Below are 21,770 nucleotides of genomic sequence, written 5' to 3' on the forward strand. Positions count from 1 at the left end.
ATCTGGTCTTTGGAAAGACCAGATGACATCAGAGGAGTTTGATAGTATACTATTTACTGAGGATTGCCAGATAATGTTGATATTTAAATGTTAAAATAATGATCGATTCCCAGGTAAAAATTACTTTTTTGGGCTGCTTTAAAAAGAATTTCGCACATTTTATCGCTTTTGCAATATTGCAATTGCAATATCTGTCAGCAATTATATTATTTCCCAAAATCGTGCAGCCCTACTGTCGATTGCCCTTTCAGGCGACAAAATCCGTTCAGTGGTTCTCGAGTTACATGCCGATATGCTAGGCGTGCGCCAAAGTACACGGCAGAGTTTTCTTTTTCTTTTTTTTGTACCACCCCCAACTCCTGCGGCTCTAGCTCCGTCAATCATTCGGCGATCTCGATTATTATTGGACAGGGTTGTAGCCAATGAGAGTGGATTTCCAATGATACCCCACATGGGGATCTGCAAATCAGGGATCTAGGTGAAAAGTCACGAGCGATAACAGGAAGAGAAAAAAACTCTGAATGCATTGGAGTCAATGAAAAAACTATAACATACGGTTATCCTATAACCATAGTTATACGAGTATAGCGAGCGCTCTGCACTCTAGTGGAACTATCCCTTTATCCAATCTAACACTGAATAATTTTTCTCCACATGTACACACCCATCCGCCTGGCCACACCCACATCCGCTCCTCTACATAAGCAGGGTCGTGGCCACACTAACAGCTCCTTCCCAAGTCTTTCACCACCGAAGGCGAAGACCACGGGGTCCTCAGTGAGTCAGTGCAGAGCGCTCGCTATACTCATATAACTATGGTTATAGGATAACCTAGGGCTGGGCGATATGGCCAAAAACTTTATTGCGATAAAATTATAAAATTATTTTCATATAACTCGATATCGATAATTATCGTCTGTCAAGTTTAATTAACTTCTTATGCCTGGCGCCGATGGACGGGCTATTAATAGACTTGTTTTGCTGCTGCGAATGTCTCGAGTTGATGTCGTCATCAGTCCGCGCAGGTTAGCAGTTAGCCGACAAGCGGTGTATCCCATGACAATGTACTAAATATGACCCTAAAATACTCTGTTCCGCCCCAATACATTGCAACGACGTCCACCGTATACCCCACACTACTATAACCGTGGCCTCAGAATTCACGCCACACACCCACTCGGCACGTAAACTATAAAATAGCGCCGTGCAAGCTAATTATCCTAGCCAGCCTTGTTTACTACTTGAGTCCTACCTCTCTACCCAGAGGTGCAGCGCGGGTCTCCTTCTGCTGTCGGCCATCTCCTTCACTTATTGGTTGTTAGTGCGTGTGCTCATATCCAAGCTTGGAAAATCGATATATCGAAACTTTGCGACCACGTTTCATGTTTATTTCGAGGAAATAATTTATCGCGATAGTTATCATTATCGTTTTATCGCCCAGCCCTAGGATAACCGTATGTTATATTATCGTATAGCTTACGCTCTGCACTCTAGTGGAACACAGGAGCTGAGCAGAGCGGAAGCTCGACAAATGTACCCGCTGAGGCCCCCCACAACCATCAGAACCGGGGAGGACCCGAGCCCCCGGACCCCCCTAGAGGGGGACGGGAGGGAATCGGATCCGACTGTGCAAAGAGGGTTTAGCACCTCAACGCACAGGGTGAGCAGATCGTGGGACTTACCTTCACAGAAGGACCCGCGACCACCCAGGCGCGCATCCCACATGCCACTAGGGAACGAACGGGAAGAAAAACCCCTGTTACAGCCCCCAATATCACGGGGTCAAAGGTCAAGAACCCAACCCTGTGGCAAGGCCATAGCAGCGGAGCGCGGAGGAGGACCCAGCCCCAGGAACAGCCTGAGAGCCAGGACCCCCCGAAAAAGGGGGCCCGGTGAGGTCAACAATGCCGTAGCATCGGGACCCCACCAGACGGTCACTGATGACACCACCCCCCACATCGCCAGCGTATCGGACAGGGCCCAAATCAAGAGTAGGCCCTTCCCCCCTTTGGCACGCCGCCCTGAAGCACTCTAGCTTACTCCACCTGGTATTCCCAGGGGGTCCCCCATCCAAGAACTACCAGGGCCGAACCTGCTTAGTTTCCGAGATCTGACGAGATCGGGTGTGTCCAGGTTGGCATGGCCGTAAGCCCCAAGAGGCTACCCCCCCACAATACTGTGGGGCCAGACGGCGTGCCGGGGAGACAACCCCCAAGGGGGTTGATCCCTCAATCCAGGCAACAGGCCAGAACTCGACCTGTGCCTGGAGCACTGCGGACTAGACAGGCGCCTAAAGGGTCTACTGTAAGAACAGTACCCGACGGAAGGGGTGTTCGGTATGCTATGCACCATGCCATGACCTCAACAAACCCGACCCTTCCAGCGGGGTCGAGGTTCAAAGGAGAGGCCGACACAATTGGCAGACGTCATGAAAAATGCGGGGGCACACTCTCGGGCAGACGGGGTCAAGCCCGGCCTCAACCCGAGAGTCGACTCTGCTACCAACACACCAGAGAACCAACCACCTCCCTATGTTTAGTTTAACAGGAGGCGGTTGTTCCCTTAACCCATCAAGAAAAACCTAGAAACAAAGTGTTTCAGTTTTCAAAGGGTTAACCCAGGCCAACAGGTCGACGGGAACGAGTCCGGACCTGGGCCTGGAGGACCGGGACCTACACAGGGATGCCTAGAGGGGTCGACAGCAACCACCTCGACAGCCCCCTCCCATCCCTGCCCAGCAGGGGGAGGGAGGAGTGAAACAATGGAGAAGGACCAGGCCCCCTAACACAGCGCAAGGTACAACACAGTATGGACCAAGCACGTCACTGTTATGGGCAAGCCGTAGTGGCATACACATGACACACATATCCACGACATCAATCCCTGCGAAGCCCGGACCGACCCGGCATTTCCCCCCCGGAAAAGCACAAAGTCCTTCGGGGTACCAGAACAGCAGGTCTGCCCCCCGGCGGACAACGGGTTAACTGACCTGGTCCGGCGTGACCAAAACCAGTCCCGCGTCCTAGTCACGCCGCCATCCCCAGTCCTAAGAGGGGGGTAGGTACGCGTGTCGATCTAAAACATCACAGAGGGCGCCACCAAGATGGACAGAACGTGAATGTGCTGCCCCTGGCGGCCCACCTCATGGGCGTGAGACCCCTCCGCCAATGTAATGATCTACTCCGTCATCTCCCCCCGGAGATGCACGTGAGTCATCGAGTCCAACTTAGTGCACTGGCGCTCAGTAGAGATAAAAAATCTCCTTCCTAGTCGCCCGCATAAAAAACGCTGTTTCTATGAATTGGGCAACCAAGGCGCGCTGGCCCATAACGTGGTTCCACATTGGAAGCACCCAGGGCCAGCGCTATATGCATGTCAAGAACCCGAAACACATCAATGGTGAATTCTAATAAGAAAACACCAGACGACGTTCCCTCCATGCTGTCTAGGACGAGCAGCAGGAAGCCAGTCAATAAGACACAGACACGGGCCTTATATGATGCGACTGAGGGCAACCCCGTCAATTCTGCTCCTCACATAAGAGGGGAAGAAAGAAGTTCCCCCAGAGAGACCTCCACGTGAGTACAATTGAAAAAGATACATGCAATAATAATTGGGCCAAGTGACCAATGGCCCAATACACACTGTAATAGAGAGCAGAGCAGAAAACAGTTTTCGAATGCATCGCATCATCCAACTTTGACAAAGCCAGCGGTGTGCAGCACAGAGCCTGTAACCTCACGGATGTCTCCTGGCCAATAGGAAACACGCCCGGTGACGTATCCCATGGCCGGGTGGAAATCCTGTGACCCACCCATCCTAACATGGAGTGGAACCAGGGAACCCCCCCTTCCCCCTCCCTGTGACGCGCTGCCCCTCAGCCGACAGGGAAAAACTGACAGGCAGGAGGTCCCACCTCCCGGCCAATCAGTAAAGGGGGGGGAGGATTTTATCAGCCCACCCCTCATGACCCCTCACCCCTGATACGATGCAACGACAAAGCAGAGCCATGACACCAGTCATAGCGTGCTACATGAAAGCGCATTACACCTGTTAGGGTAACAGCTTCACATTCTGCACGCCAGCCACAGATGATAACCTCGTCTGTGCAAAAACTGGTTTTATACATGGCTTCAGGCTCATGTGCGAACTTGCCACCTGAATTTTTACACCTTTACCCTAAAGTAAGAAAAACACAGACCAAGAGAGGGGCCAATGGCCCTGGTACAAGAGCTACACATGTAACTTCTGTAGGCCAACACCTAACCCAGTTGTGGATTCAAAGCCACGTTTACTTAAACGTGAATACGAACACTCTATCACAATAGAAAAGGGCAAAAGTTCACTCTCACTACTGTAAGAGGAACGCCGTTTTTTATGATGAGAGAAGACATAAGTCCTCGATCAAGTGCTAGTCACAGGCCTTGCTAAGTCTACATGACAGCGACCAAACACTTTTCAGAGAAAATTGCCTCTCTCTAAGCAAGAGCACAACCCCAGCAGAAGCTGAGGGATTTACACCGTATCCCCAAAAATATAGTGAATCAACACACATTTTGTAAACAAAATCAGATTTGAGGGGAGGGGGGGGGGGACAGGGGCAAACCGGGGAATAATTTCACCCACCCCTTACCACCTTACCCCTGATACGACGCCAATGTGTAGAGTAAAAGCTTTACATCATGCACGCCAGCACAGCCGACAACAACCTTGAACCTTGTTTGAAACAGGTTTCCCACAGCTCTGCTTGTGTGAAAAAAACTTGCCACTTGTTATTTTCATCATTACCCCTCAAGTAAGAATAACAAGCTAAGAGAGGGACTCAGCCCTCGATCATGTGCCACTATGCACAGCATTGTAGGGTAACCCAGCCAGTTGTGGGCTCAGCCACGTTGTCTAAACGTTACATAAAGACACACAACTTCTCATCATACAACAAAAAACCCAGTAAATTTTTACTCACGTAAAAAACAACGCTGTTCCTAGGTAGAGAGAAAGGCATAAGCCTTGGCCAAAGCTAACCCAAGCTATACAAAGCGACCAAGACAATTCTCACATAGCACACGTCGTATCTCCAAATGTAGTGAAGTAACATATGTTTTGTAGACAAAAACATCGTTATTAACAAAAACATTCGGAAGGGGAAGGAAGGAATTGATTGATTGAATTGATTGAAAAGTTTATTAACAGATTGCAGAATGGGTACAGTACAGTACAGCTCAATACATACAATTGTTAAGGGGATGCAGACCAGAGAAAGACTTTCGTCTTGTTTACATCAGGGTCCCCCATTTTCAATTCATCATAACATTATGACATACATGACATACAGATAGACAGTACTGCTACATCTATACATTTATGACATATCAGATTTGCAAATACAGTACTGTTTGTGATACAAAAGTGTCCAGAAAAGGAGTGTATATACATTTGGCGTAGAAACTGTACATTGGAGGAGGTTGGATGGGTGGGGTGGGGTTGGGTGGGTTGGGTGAGGGCTGTACATTGGAGGTGGGGGGGGGGGGGGGGTTGGGTAGGGGACACACACACATTTTACACTGTACATTGGAATACTGACAAAGCCTTACTTGGTCATTTACTGTACAACTAGGTTAGGACATTTGTAGGGGCCAGTTTCGAATTGCAGTCTCACATAGGTGTTTTTTGAGAGTGTTTTTGAAAGTGGGTAGTGATTCACATTCCTTTACAGCTTTAGGTAGGGCGTTCCACATTGTTGTGGCATAATTGCGAAACGTGTTTAGTCCCTTGAAGAGTGGGGTAATGTCCATTGGACACCTTACCTGCACCAAGGAACGCAGGACGAAAGGCCGCAACACAGGTTGGTCCACCATGTCGACGAAGGCCTCTCGCTGGCCAGGTCAGAAGAAGCAATGGCCGGAGCCTTGCTCCGGCGTGACGCCCCCCTCCTGCAGCCGGTCATGGCGCAGGCCCGACGGCATCTTCTACCAAAGATGACGTCGTAGTCAGAGTGCCAGGGCCTGTTATTCTCATGGCTACGCCAATGGTTGTAGCACAAGCTAAACAGCTAACTCTAGGCTAACTGATAGCATCAAGCTAACGTTCCCAGCCGAGTGCAGCCGGCAGCTAACGTCGTAGCTAAACAGCTAACTGGCTAACAGTTAGCTCATACCGGCTATCGCTAGCCACTAGCTAACGCAGAAGCAAGCGGCTACTACTGAAAACTGTACAACGTGAGAAAAGCAATACAGGCCAACACTTCAGACAGCCGCTGTCTTTTCCTCTTCTTATCCGAAAAAAAGGGAAAAAAATGCAACACACGTCCCTCTTCAGAACGGTGTTTACCAGACACAGTGGTGTCGGCAGCAAGCTCCTCGTTGTACGCGGGCTATAGCCGACCTGAGCTTGGAGATATTCTCATAACGAAGCTCACCTCCCTCGCACCGGGTGTTTTTCATCTTGAAAAGCGGGGCCAGAGGGAGCTCCCGTAGCTCACCTCATATCTCGGCGCTATTTCTGCGTCGGGGAAAACCGTGCTCGTCACGGATCTGGGGGACACGAGTTCGATTCCCGGACCCGCCGTCATTTCTCAGAATGTCTTCCCCTGCTCTACATCCCATTTCAACCTGTTTCTGTCGGTCATGCTCGACCAGAAAAGCGATAAACGCTAAAAAAATAAAGTTAACAGTGGGTATCCGTTTGTCCAGAGACCCGGGGAATTGAACCGCAGATTCGTAATCACGGTCCCAGGAAAACAAAGCTACGACTTCACTGAGGAGGAGCTAATCTTATCATGGGGCATCAAACTAGAACCCCCTCCACGCCGCTAAGGGGCAGCAAAAAGGATCCTAGCCTGGATCCTAAACAAAGATATAATGTCAACGCAGCTCCTTTTCTCCAATAACGTAACTCCTTTCCAATAACTATTTCGGCACTAAACTAAAGTGGTTTTTTCGGTGGTGAAAATAGGGAAGGAGCTATTAGTGTGGCCACGACCCCGCTTATGTAGAGGAGCGGATGTGGGTGTGGCCAGGCGGATGGGTGTGTACATGTGGATAAAAATGATTCAGTGTTAGATTGGATAAAGGGATAGTTCCACTAGAGTGCAGAGCATAAGCTATACCAGGGGTCAGCAACCTTTTTGACATGGAGTGCCTGTTTGAAATATAGTTGTAACTAGGCCTGCCACGATAACACATTTTGCTGGGCGATTAATTGCCCCCGAAAATATCGCGATAAGCGATATTATTGCGACCGGTTAGAGAATTTTTTTGAGAAATTTATTTCCCAAAACTTTTATTTTGAAGCCCACCGCTCCGTCTTTTCCGGTGTTTAAGACTTTTATTTTGAAGCCCACAGACCGGACCGGAAGTATTGTTGTGATTATCCTAGCCGACAACTTGTCTCGTCCGGTTGTGTTTTTTAGTTTTAACGTTAGCTACTAACGTTAGATGCAGCTACTACAGGCAATCAACGATGAGGAGGAAGCGTCAAAGCAGTATTATAATATAATAGCTGTGGTGCGTAGGCACTGCAGCACGACTCGAAAACGACCTGTTATAATAAATTAATTCATGTTTAACTTGTCCCCGTCTCCAGTCCTTTGACTAGCCCCACCCGTTCATTGTAAACAATGATGCATGTAATTGTATTAACGTTATTCTGTGTTATTCTAACGTTACACTACAAATAACGCTACTTGGTTAAAAGGAGCAACACTATTGAGAAATGTAGTTAAGCTATGTGGTGTTGCCCCACGGAGCTCCTGTGCTGTAGTAAAGCCAGCGGCCCGCCTCCCAACACGGACAGTGACTGACAAGGGGCACTGGTTCCGCCTCATTAAAACAAACGCGCAAATAGCAATTAATCGCGTCCGTCAAAATCATTGCATTCATTTAAATTATCGCGGCAATTAATCGATTTATTGCTTATCGCGGCAGGCCTAGTTGTAACTAGTGTGCCTCAACAATATTCCATGCATCGTAAATTTTTTTCTCATAATCAGGTCTTTTTAATGATAATTTTTACATTATTACATCATTATTGTTATTGTTATTATTAACAATATTATTATGATGGTTGTATCAACCCTAAATCTGAGTTGGGGGGGGGGGATGCAATGCAGACAAACAGCTGCATACAGTGCGACCATTTCACTCACATTTGCCCATTCATTTTTGGACACATCACACACCATTGGTGTGTGCACTGTACGTGTGCTGTCATAGCTCCACCTACAGGCCTAATGGAGAACACCAGGATGTGAATGGAGGGTGAATGTAAGGTATATCGTGTAAATAAGTTTTGATTGATCGCAAGACTACACTGTAAAAAGAAATATAATAATAAGTTACCAGAACTTAAAAATATTGAGTTCAGTTACTGTGCATTAAGGTTTTCAGTTTTCAATCCATAATAAGTTAACAGAAAAATAAGTACACAACCACATTATTTCAACCTAATAAAACTATGTTTATTGTCATTGTTTTAAGAACACAAGTTGACTTGGTAATACTCACATTTTGAGTAAAAAAAGTGGCTTTTAACATGTGCAATGTTCAATGAAATAGAAAAATAAATAATACAATTTGTTGATTAATCCCACTGGTCACAATGGTGACCGTAATAATGTTTTTGTTATAAGGCTCTGCAAATGTTACTGAATGATGTAGCAATGTATTTCCAGCTAAATTGAAATAATAAACAAATAAAGGGTCTCAATTAAATATGTGGTAGTAGAAAGAACCTGTGGGAGGATTTCAACAAGATAAATGTGACAACAGTGCAAAATATTTCACTATAATATTTCAAAAACAAAAAAACAAAAAAAACATTTTCATTAAATTTTTTTTTTATTTTTTTTTTTAATGCTGCCCCCTGTGCCTAGGGTTGCCTACCCCTGAGCTATACGATAATATAACCGGCAGAGCTTCTTTTTTCTTTTTCAGTTTACCAAAATCGCTCCTAATTTCTAATTTCTGAACGTATTTTTATGAAATTTGTACTACATAAGACTTCAGGCTATGGACACAGGGTGTTTTCCAGCTCATACCCATTTTTTGGGAAATACTATATTTGGATATTGCAACTACTACAGAAAAACGTGAGTAACAAGTTTTTCTACAACTCAAGTTTACTCTATTTCATTAGCACTAAAAGTGAGTTTTCTTTATTGCATCATAAACTTCTGAATGTCTTTTAAAAGAGACCAGGCTTATGCATGTGCTATAAGTATAAAGTATAGTATTTTGGTTTGCAAAAAAAGTATGCAGTCCTCAAAAACGAAAAAAAAAAATCCACTTTTTGGGGCGCCTGTTAACTCATTCAGCGCCAGAGGGCGCTGTGTACTGTGCGGTTGAAAGGCCAGCATTCTAAAGTATAGGAATACGTGGCGGTGTTTGCAGGGCTATAACTATATTATATATTATAGCTATGGATACAATACTATTGCCCATTTGACATCGAGTATCCTATCGTTCAATATGTGAAAAAGAAAGAATTTTTTCATCCATACATTCCCGTTTTATACCATGGTGAATATAAGTATGGTTTTAGGGTAATTCATGGGAGGCTGGTAATAGCCCCCAACGTGTATTATACTAAATGCATTGGCATTCCGTCCCTACACACGCTACAATAAAAAAATCAAATGCATATGATAGGTATTATGTTCCATCATGAATGCATGAAATGGTGGGGGCAGGGGGGGTCGTTTTTTTATGCTTTGATCGTCACCAACGGAATACGTTATGGACTAGCGTTACACACATACGCTCGGATCACAATGAAGGCATGCTTTGATCAACGCAAGATTGATATCATATAGCCCTTACCTAGACTAGGATGTGCCCCAAAAAGAATATTCCAATTATCTGATTGCGAGTCCCAGTATTGGTGTTGATCGTGTCGCTAACATAATCCGCCATACATCATCCATCTGGAGCTGGGCGTGGAAAAGTCCGCCCGGACCTATATAATTGACGCACAGCCCAAGACACAGAGTTTCAAAGGGTGCTCGATACCACCGCCTGGTAGGATGCAGCCGGTATTGCACTTTTGGGATCTCAGACTCATTCCCCATGATAACACCAGGCTCCCTGGATGGATAATGAATGGAAATATCGAATAAAAGAAATAACGATGAAAACCCGACTTTTCTCAGGTTTGGCGCTCAAGCGTCTGCGAGTTAACCCGAGATATCTCGGGTCTGGCCCTGAATGAGTTAAGAGGTTAAAGGTGAATGCGACCGGGTAGCGCAGCGGACTAAGCGTCTGCCTACCACCGCAAGAGACACTGGTATCGAATCTGGTTGTCAGCGGTACCTCCGGCTTGGTCGGTCGTCCATACTGATACAATTGGCAGTGTCAGCGGGTGGGAAGCCGGTGGGGTGTATCCTGGTCGTTGTAAACAGCGACTCCTACAGGTCGGTCAAGGCGCCTGCACAGCGAGGGAGGGAACTGGGGGAGGTAGTGTGATCCTCCCACGCGTTACACTTCCCCGGTGAGAGTCCTCGTTGTCAGGTGAAAATGGATGACTCCACATGTATGGGAGGAAGCATGTGATAGTCTTCAGGGCTCCCTAGACCGGCAAGTGGGGGGCAAATGCGCGAAACGAAAAAGTTGCGAAAAAGTTGATAAAAAAAAAAAAATAGGTTAAAGGTGCAGCTCAGAGGAAAACTGGGTCCCTGGAACACTGAAGCTATAAACATGGTCCCTGGAACACTGAAGCTATAAACATGGTCCCTGGAACACTGAAGCTATAAACATGGTCCCTGGAACACTGAAGCTATAAACATGCCTGAACACTGCAGTTGTTTACAATGGCAGGGCCCACAATTTCAAAGAAAGCTTAAGTTTGGTTCACGGTTCCTCAAAAATATTTTGTTTTGATCTATGATGACATGAAATACTATAATTCTAAGGATTACATGTATTGTAAATATGATTTGTACACTAATTGCAGCTTATGTAAATGTAAATAAACCCCCCCTCCTCCGAAACTGCATAGTGCACCTTTAACAAAAATCTGATTGGAATATTGAATATTATGCTGATCACCAGTGGGCTGATCAGCAATCTTTTATTTATAGTGTGAATATCATTCAATACCGATCAATTGAAAATATCCATCCATGGAGCATTTCGGTTGAACACTCCAATGCTACCAGCACATGTATACATTCAACTGGCCTATATCAAGCCCGCCCTCTTTTCTTGATCCTCCAATCAGGAAGCAACAGTTGTGATTGTAGGATCAAGAAAAGAGGGCGGGGCTTGAGATCAACCCAGGTCCGTTCAGTCCTAGTGAGTAAAGCCCAAACAGCCAGTTAACTTTCAGGGGTAAGTAGTAACTTGTCTGTGATTGAGATCCATTGGTATCTTCCTCCCCCAGACCCTGAGCCCATGTGGTGCTGGTTCTCATGGAAAACCCTCTCCTCTCTTTCCATTATCATCCAGGTCCTCCATTACTCACGTATCCCCCATTACCCAATCGTAATGATACAGCTTCAGTGCAGATCCACAATAAACACATCGACGTCGTCGCCTCACCGACGTCTAGCCACTGACTCGTAAATCCGTCGCTGTGATTCGTTAGGGCGGCAGATTGAACTGACAGATGTGCATTCGTTCTAAAGCCGTTGGTCGGACTCGGAGAGCAGCAGTGGCATCTCAGAGGTGACCATCTCCCTGCAGCGTTGAACGGGCTCCTTACAAACATCTTGAGGAGACATTCTTCCAGCATGGATGTGTGTGCGCTCTGTGGTCAGCATTATTCATTCATGGTTGCACTCAGTGGAAAATCTGTCTACAAGATATCTGGTTAGAGAGTCATCTCCTGCATGAATCTTCCCCCTGGCTCCTGTTTCTGGGCCAAATGGATGTTTACTCCCAGATGTGGGAAAGCAGTAGTAGACAGGTGAGCGTCTGGACTTTCTCCTGACTGCTGGACCTGTCAGAAGACTGAATGAGTAAAGACAGTAGGTGTCTGGACTCAAGCCATGACTACAATACAGCATTGTATTCTCTGTCTGACTCTGCATAGTGAGCTGATGAGTGTGTGTGTGTGTGTGTGTGTGTGTGTGTGTGTGTGTGTGTGTGTGTGTGTGTGTGTGTGTGTGTGTGTGTGTGTGTGTGTGTGTGTGTGTGTGTGTGTGTGTGTGTGCGCGCGTATGCGTGTGCATGCGTGTACAGAACGAGTAATTCAGGGAATAGCTGGCACGTCTCAAGGCTCTACACCTCAGACTCTTACAATTTCCAGCGAGAGATTCTGGGTGTCTCCGATTAGGTAATACATTGAACAAAGCGCTGTGGATCAACACTGGGCACCTGACAGTAGGTCACGGTCATGGTTTCTGATCATGCATGGTCATAAAGTCATCTCATGTCTTTATTAGGTTCTTACCTGCGAGCACTGCCTTCTCCGCATCTCTCCTGGTCCTGATGGTGCGCCACCGGGTGTCGGGGTCCACTAGAAGCTCTTGTTCTCTGTCCAGATCGTCCTGAGACACTTCTCCTGGAAGGGCCCCAATCTCAAACTCCTCTCCTCCGGGCAGGCGGAGGGAGATTATCCCCCCAGCGGTCTCCCCCTCCCTGGGGAGCAGCACGCAGCACAGAGCCAGCAGAGCCAGAGACGCTACCACAGTCTGGCCCTTCATACTGGCTATTCTTACGACTGCCGAATTATATCTCGAAACGTTTGCTTTTGTCTCGTCTTGGCCCGGACTCTTCCTCTTGCGTTTCCCCCTCAGTGATCCACCTCACCCGCTGTCTCAACGTACAATCCACCCTGGTGGTCTGCGGCGGGGCTCTGCTCCGTGTCAGGATCCCTGCAGAGAGAGAGTTATATTTCAGCAAGCCTTTTCACTTCTCTCCCGGCCCATGTGTTCCACGCCTTCACGCCAGTGGTTAAGAGTCTGGAACTCCAGAGTGTATAAGCCACAGACACACCACCAGACCCAGACTCAGGGTAAGAGAGACACACAGCCAGACAGGGACTGAGTGGGAGGGGGGTGGGGAGAGAGAGAGAGGAAGGGGAGGATAGAGAGAGAGAGAGAGAGAGAGAGAGAGAGAGAGAGAGAGAGAGAGAGAGAGAGAGAGAGAGAGAGAGAGAGAGAGAGAGAGAGAGAGAGAGAGAGAGAGAGAGAGAGAGAGAGAGAGCGCAGACCAGCAATCCAACCAGAGGAAACGACTGGGTTCTTAATACCCCCCTCCGGCTATGGTCAGCTGAAAAAACACTGTAGGCCGTGAGGATTCCCCTCACCTGGCTGACGAGTCACAACAGGTGCCGAGATCAGACGGCCCTGGGAGACGGATGGGGGTGGGGAGGAAGGCGGGGAGGGGGGGGGGGCACCAGGTGAGACTCGGTTGGAGAAAGAACAGACGTTCCTCCTGCACCTCCTGTCTCTCTGCTGAGAGACGTCTGAGACCAGCAGACTCACACAGTTCAGAAAAGCAGCAGGAGCAAAGTGGCTCCTAGGACTCCTGAATTCCAGAGGAGGAGAAGGGAGGGGAGGGAAGGGAGAGAGGGGAAGGACAGACCATGTGTGTTGACAATACCAAATACCAGTCAAATCTACCCTCTAGCCGTTAGAGAGTAGAATTTATTCAACAAAAATGAAAACGATAAAGAGCTGAGGAACACAGATTCCTTTTCAAACTGACGACTGTTTTTTGTTTTGGTTGGGAATGGCTCCTCTCTTTCCACGAAACTACTATTCTTTCCTGAGGATGTTGCTTGGCTCGCCTAGGCTTCTCCTATCTGGAGAATAACTCAATGTGTGAGCTAGGGGAGCTATGGAAGAAACACACAGAGGAGTAGAGGAGAATTGTTTGAGCACATGACAGAATCATGCCCTCTGCCCTCTGACAGAATCATGCCCTTAGCTCTGCCCTCTATTTGCCCCCCACCCCCGTTCATACTCTATCTAAAAACACAACATGCCCTCCAGACAGAGGCAAACATATTTCTGATACTTAGACAGGATGCATGACTCAGACAAAGAGTCACCAAAAGTGTTTTGATTAAATGCATCATGTCTCAATGATGTGCTTTGTAAAAAACTGTAACATTTATTTGAACCTGAACTGAAATTACACAATCCCATTTTGGGCATAAGATTGCATGAAAATTCCTCTTTACACAAATGTTTTCAGACTATTTTAATTCTGAGACAGCCACGAGCCCTGCAGAAAATTAAACATCTGCACAGGAAAAACTCCACAATGTTCAAAGGTTACTCCACGTGTTACAAATGCCTTAAGAGGAGGAGTGCACTCTGTTAAAAACAACGAAAAAGGTGTCATATTACTGCAGCTAACAGACATTTACTCCAGACGTCAATGACCTCAGTGTTCATGTCTTCACAAGGCTCTTGATTTTAAAGTATTTTCTTTTTTGTTGGGAAATTAGCTTACAGTCTTCTCCAGAGAGAGACAAGAAGATAGATACCAGTTTCCTCTCTGTGCGTTCAGTAGAAAGCTATCTGGCTGCACGTTAGCCTAGCTTAGCACAATGAATGGAAGCGGACATGACCGGTTAGCCTAGGCATTGTCCAACTAACACCTCTCCCGAAGGCTAACCGGTCATGTCCGCTTCCATTCATTGTGCTAAGCTAGGCTAACATGCAGCCAGATAGCTTTCTACTAAACGCACAGAGAGAAAACTGGTATCTATCTTCTTGTCTCTCTCTGCAGAAGACGGTAAGTTAATTTCCCCAAATGTTGGTGTGTTCCTTTAAGGATAGGCGATGGGCATAGACAGCCAAAACAAACACTCACCCATGTGTACCCACCCGCGCACACAGACACCACAAACACACCTGCTAAAGTAATTCTCTAAATGCTACCTCGGCCATAGGACAGGACTGCATAGTAAATTAATACTGACAATTCAGGACTGAACATATGCCGCCAAGGGTTGAACTTCAAAAACGATTCGCTCCGGCTATGTGTTTGCTGTCCCTGGAGACGTTAGCCCATGTCCAAGGATGACATTGACGGCAAAGAATGCTCAGGAAGGTCAAGCAGAAAGGCCATCTCATCTGGCAAGGCTACAGCCTCGTACGGGGGAGTGAGTTAGCCAGTGCTTCTTTCTCTTACCCAAACTCCGTTTCCCAATACCGCTGTAATTATGCTCCTGACATTCTGCAGTAGGCTACATACTCCTACATTTCTACGCAACATTACATTATGCAGCACACTCGGAATCTGCATTACGCTGTATTTAGATATATAAAATGGAGTATAACTGAGTGATGGATATTCCTGATATTACATTCCTCTCTGCCACATCTGCATTTGTTGATTTTGCTATGAAGTGGAGTGTAATTGAGTGATCGCTGTCAATGCACAGAGGACACATTTACATCAGTCAGAATTAAGGATTTGCCAATATGGTTTGAGAAATAGTGGAGCAAAGAGTGACTTCCTGGGAGTTGAATACATGCCCGGGCAAAGAAAAGCAATGGAAAAGAATATGTGCATAACTTGCACTCAATGACTCCCTGTGACAAGAAAGGATCGCGGATAAGCACTTGGATGAATGCCCTGTCCCATATACCGCCAATCTGCCAGGAGAGGAGGGACGGTTAGGTGTGTTTTTGGAGGAGTCTGAGTTATTATAAACAAGTTTCAAGTTTCTTTATTAGTTGTCATACAGAAGTACAGAATACTTTTATACAAAATGCTTATTTCTGTTACGCTCCAGAGACTGTGCTAGACAAAAATCAATAAGTATAAAATAAGTATAGCAAGTATAAAATAGAAGTCAAGTACGTAGACACAAGTGTTCAGTATGTACATATATACAATGTTCAATGCAGAGTAGAAGTAACTGAGTTACCATACAATATACTATACAATATACTAATATACAATATACTATACAGTGCAAAGCAGAAATGGGATGAGGTACAATTTAGGTACAATTTACAGTAAGGTGTAATGAGGTATGGGTTGTAGTGCAAATTCTTTACCAATAAAATGTGTTTAGGTGTTCTAACGTGGGTAAAGTGGGTGCTGCAGTGAGTTGTTTGTTTAAAGTGAGTGTGTGCGTGTGGATGTGTGTGCTGTGAGTACATTTGATGGTTGTTACATAGTGTTATTGTTCGTTGAGCATCCTGATGGCCTGGGGATAGAAGCTTCTTCTGAGTCTTTCTGTGCTTGCCATGAGACTTGCCTGACCGCAGCAGTTCAAAGAGGCAGTTGTTTGGGTGGCTGGAGTCTTTGATAATTCTCTTTTTTTCTTTTTATCCACTTTTTCTCCCATTTTCTATGTTTTTCTCCCATCCCAATTTCGTATCATCCAATTCAACCCTCCCCTGTCACGAACGCTGTTTCTTGCCTCCCACAAGCCGGCTGCAATGTGGACTAAGTCAGGGCGGGCCATACTTTATTTTTTTTGGAAAATCAATCGAGTGGGGTGTCTAAAATATGTGTTTTTTTTTTTTATCCACTTTTTCTCCCATTTTTCTATATTTTCTCCCATCCCAATTTCGTATCATCCAATTCAACCCTCCCCTGTCACGAACGCTGTTTCTTGCCTCCCACAAGCCGGCTGCAATGTGGACTAAGTCATACATAGCACAAGTCCCCTCCGGTACTTGAGGTAACAGCAGTCGCATCTTTTCACCTGCGCAGCTCGATCTCTCAGTGTCGAGGAGTAACGCGTGGGAGGCTCACGCTGCCCCCGACACTTCCTGATTCTACTGCGCAGGCGCACCAACCGACTTGTAGGAGTCGCTTGTTCACAACGTTCGATCCCCACCCTTCAGTTTTCCCTCCCCGTAATACGGCCAATGTGTATTACTGCGGACGACCAGCTAAACTGAAAACAATGTGGAGAGCTGGATTCGAACACGCGAATCCTAGCGTCTCCACACTGGTGGCGAGTGCCTTGCCCACTACACCACCTAGCCGCCCCAAATATGTGTTTTTTTGTGGGGAATTCAAATATGGGATTATTTTTCTAATCGGATAACTCCTACCTACATTGTTTTGGATTTCAAAATGGCCGATTTGACCATTTTTCACCCCTTGGCCATACATGGATGCCAACATGAATCTGAAGGAAATCCTAACATGCAAGGTGTCTAAATGATGTGTTTCTTAATGGGGAATTCAAATATGAGTTCATTTTTGGGATAGGATAACTCTAACCTACATCATTTTGGATTTCAAAATGGCAGATTTTACCATTTTTCACCCCTTGGCCATACATGGATGCCAACATGTATCTGAAGGAAATTCTAACATGCAAGGTGTCTAAATGATGTGTTTCTTAATGGGGAATTCAAATATGAGGTCATTTTTGGGATAGGATAAATATAACCTGCATAATTTTGGATTTCAAAATGGCTGATTTTACCATTTGAACCCATTGGTATTGTATTACAAAATTGCAAAGATAAAAAATATATGGGAAATCATTTATAATGACAAAGCCATCAAATTTATTAACAAGTGAACTGTATATAACTGGATACAACTCCAAAGATCAATAATAATAATACTAACAATAATAAATTGTATTTGTAATGCACACAAACACCTAAGTGCTAAATCTCGATCTCCTGACTTCTTGAACTTTGCCAGGTTCCAATATCTTGATTGGACTGATTCTTGGATGGCAAGATCTCCTACTGTACTGCTTTAGCCACCAACCTACAAACACAAACTTAAAGTCAACGTCAGCCATAAATAGGTGAGCTCTTTCCAGAACTACTTAGCAGAAACCTCTGTAACCATTTTAACAAACGTCTCAATGTATTGAGAAAATCCATGGGGCTCCATCAATCCTCTATCTTCTTAAAACATTGGAAAGGCAGGGGATGGAAAAGAAGGCAGAGAAAAGGAGAAGGGGCAAAGAAGAAAGCTTTGCAGCAGCAGACAAGGTTGCTTTCTGCATCGAACATTGTACATATGTCTAAACTGAACACTGTGACCTCATTTTTTTTACTTCTAATTTTACTATGTTATTTTATTTCATACTTATCTTGTCTTGCACAGTCTCTGGAGCGCAACAGTAAGAAGCATTTTGTATAAAAGTATTCTGTACTTCTGTATGACAACTATTAAAGAAACTTGAAACTTGAAACTTGGATGTTGAGAGCTTCCTTACAGTCCCTGAAGTTGAGCTCATTCCTGAAACTGACCCTGCAGCTTCAGCAAAGCTACGGAAAAATTATGATGAGATTCCAAACATTGCCCTTGCTAGTGTAAGTAAGGTATGGCATAGGTCTAAGGCCAACTGCAGCTATAGCAACTGCAGCTCTGATTGATGCAGGACTCATCTTAGAAGATGACACAAGTAAAGTGATTGATAAGAACAAGGTTAAGAGAGCACAAGAAAAGTTGATGCAAGAGCTGGGGGAAGAGTTTGAGGAGAAGTGCAGGGAGGAGGGGGGGATCTCCTGTATCCTCTTTGATGGCCGGATTGACATGACCAATGTGATGATGGAAGCTGAGGGCAGTGACCAATCTTTTCCTGCAAAGATCAAGGAAGAACACTATAGTGTTGCTAGTGAGCCTGGCAGCAACTATCTGTTCCACTTTACACCAGAGAAAGCAACTAAAGAGGAGTCCCATGCAGAGAAGATTGCTAAGGTCCTGTTTGCCTGGCTGAAAGAGAGAGGTTCTGATAAGACCTTGTGGGCCATTGGAGGAGACTCGACCAATGTCAACACTGGAGTGAAGGCAGGTGTAATGCGGAAGCTGGAGCTGCACCTGGGGAGAAAGCTGGTCTGGTTGGTGTGCAACCTGCACACTGGTGAACTTCCACTGCGCCGTCTCATTGTTGAAGTTAATGGGGCTACTCTGTCAGACAACAAATTGTCTGGGCCAATAGGACAGCTCCTTGATTCTGTTACAGACTTGGAGATCAATCCTAACTTCACCAGGATCTTTCTTGGCCCTTCGCTGATCAAGCTGCCTGAGAAGATCATTCAAGATCTCTCAACTGATCAACACTATGGCTATAAGCTGGTCTGTGCAATCAGGGATGGAGTGCTTTCTGCAAGGCTGGCTCTGCTGGAGATTGGACCGGTAAACCACAGCCGCTGGCTCACCACAGCAAACAGACTCCTCAGGCTCTGGGTGTCAAAGCATCAACTTAAAAGAAAGAACCTGAATAATCTACAATGCATTGTGGAATTCATCATTGGAGTGTATTATCCATGTTGGTTCAACATGAAGGTCAAGCACTCCTGGATCGAAGGGCCTAGGCACATCCTGTTTCAGCTGGACTGCCTCAAGTCTCAGAGGAAGGAGGTGCTGGATGTTGTGATGCCAACTGTGAGAAGATCTGCTTGGTATGCCCACAGTGAAGCCATCCTCCAAACACTGCTGTGCTCTGAGGATCAAAAAGAGAGAATTGAGGGGGTGGAGAGAATCCTGGCCATCAGGGGAGAGGGGGATCCAGACACTCAGCTGGGAGACTCCTGTGTCAGGATCAGAAGAACACCTCACATCAATAGTGACGCTTCCAGCATTGGTGGCTTAATCAGCTGGTCAGAAGATTTGTCAGAGCCACCTCTCACCTGCTCCCTAAGCACCTCCGAGGTGAAGAACTTAATCAACACCCCCATGGAGGTTCTCGACTGGCCTTGCCACACACAAAGCATCGAGAGGGTTGTTAAAATGGTGACTGAGGCCTCTGCTAAGTACTTTTCACAAGAAAAAAGGGATGGAGGGATCAGGGCTCAGGAGACCAGCAGGAGGCTGATGTCCAAGAATGAATCCAAGCAGGACTTGTGCAACCTGATCAAATTTAAGAAGATAGAGGATTGATGGAGGCCCATGGATTTTCTCAATACATTGAGACGTTTGTTAAAATGGTTACAGAGGTTTCTGCTGAGTAGTTCTGGAAAGAGCTCACCTATTTATAGCTGACGTTGACTTTAAGTTTGTGTTTGTAGGTTGGTGGCTAAAGCAGTACAGTAGGAGATCTTGCCATCCAAGAATGAGTCCAATCAAGATATTGGAACCTGGCAAAGTTCAAGAAGTCAGGAGATCGAGATTTAGCACTTAGGTGTTTGTGTGCATTACAAATACAATTTATTATTGTTAGTATTATTATTATTATTATTATTGATCTTTGGAGTTGTATCCAGTTATATACAGTTCACTTGTTATTAAATTTGATGGCTTTGTCATTATAAATGATTTCCCATATATTTTTTATCTTTGCAAATTTGTAATACAATACCAATGGGTTCAAATGGTAAAATCAGCCATTTTGAAATCCAAAATTATGCAGGTTATATTTATCCTATCCCAAAAATTACCTCATATTTGAATTCCCCATTAAGAAACACATCATTTAGACACCTTGCATGTTAGGATTTCCTTCAGATTCATGTTGGCATCCATGTATGGCCAAGGGGTGAAAAATGGTAAAATCGGCCATTTTGAAATCCAAAATGATGTAGGTTAGAGTTATCCTATGCCAAAAATGAACTCATATTTTAATTCCCCATTAAGAAACACATCATTTAGACACCTTGCATGTTAGGATTTCCTTCGGATTCATGTTGGCATCCATGTATGGCCAAGGGGTGAAAAATGGTCAAATCGGCCATTTTGAAATCCAAAACAATGTAGGTAGGAGTTATCCGATTAGAAAAATAATCCCATATTTGAATTCCCCACAAGAAAACACATATTTTAGACACCCCACTCCATTGATTTTCCAAAAAAAAAAAAGTATGGCCCGCCCTCATACATAGCACAAGTCCCCTCCGGTACTTGAGGTAACAGCAGTCGCATCTTTTCACCTGCGCAGCTCGATCTCTCAGTGGCGAGGAGTAACGCGTGGGAGGCTCACGCTGCCCCCGACACTTCCTGATTCTACTGTGCAGGCGCACCAACCGACCTGTAGGAGTCGCTGTCCACAACGCCCGATCCCCACCCATCAGTTTCCCACCCCCTAATACGGCCAATGTGTATTAGTATGAACGACCAGCTAAACTGAAAGCAATGTGGAGCGCTGGGCTTGAACAGGCGAGCCCAGCGTCTCCGCATTCGTGGCGAGCGCCTTGCCCACTACGCCACGTAGCCGCCCTGAGTCTTTGATAATTCTCTTAGCCTTACCCATGCACCGCTTGTTGTAAATGAGTGGGAAGCCCCCCTCCAATTGTGCTTTCGGCTGAACGGGCCACTCTCTGTAGTCTGCTACAGTCTTGTGCGGTGCTATTCCCAAACCAGGAGGTGATATTGCCAGTCAGGATGCTCTCTATTGTGCATGAGTAGAACTTCTTAAGGATCTTCTGACTGACTTGGAACTTCCTTAGGAGCCTGAGGAAGTAGAGGCGTTGCCGTGCCTTCTTCAACACTGTCAATGTGTGTGGTCCATGTCAAGTCCTCGGATATGTGGACTCCGAGGTACTTAAAACTGTTCACTCTCTCAACCGGTGCCCCGTCGATGCTGAGGGGGCTGTAGTCCCTGACCCCCGACCTCCTAAAGTCCACAATCATCTCCTTTGTTTTGCTGACGTTCAGGGAGAGGCTGTTCTCTTGACACCATCCCGCTAGGACCTTGACCTCTTCCAGGTAGGCCCTCTCGTCGTTTGCAGAGATCAGGCCCACCACTACTGTGTCGTCAGCAAATTTGATGATTGTGTTGTTGTTCCGCTGTGCCACACAGTCATGTGTGTACAGGGAGTAGAGGAGGGGACTCAGAACACAGCCCTGGGGGGCCCCTATGTTGAGAGTGATGGATGAGGAGGTGCAGTTGCCTGCTCTCACCACCTGGGGTCTGCCCGTCAGGAAGTCCAAGACCCACTGGCAGAGGTC

At 45.9% G+C, this 21,770-nt stretch overlaps 1 protein-coding gene across 1 annotated transcript in view; it reads right to left on the reverse strand.

Annotated features, from left to right (window-relative positions):
* The window catches only part of aebp1b (AE binding protein 1b), a 38,677-nt gene extending 25,724 nt beyond the window's left edge, over positions 1 to 12,953 (reverse strand). The window contains 1 exon segment of the mRNA XM_084322789.1: positions 12,385 to 12,953. Within this exon segment, the coding sequence (XP_084178915.1) occupies positions 12,385 to 12,637 (253 nt within the window). The 5' untranslated portion in view covers positions 12,638 to 12,953.
* Between the last annotated feature and the right edge of the window lie 8,817 nt (positions 12,954 to 21,770).

The sequence above is a fragment of the Notolepis coatsorum genome (assembly GCF_963971535.1).
Source record: "Notolepis coatsorum genome assembly, chromosome: 10".
NCBI classification, from domain to species: Eukaryota; Metazoa; Chordata; class Actinopteri; order Aulopiformes; family Paralepididae; genus Notolepis; species Notolepis coatsorum.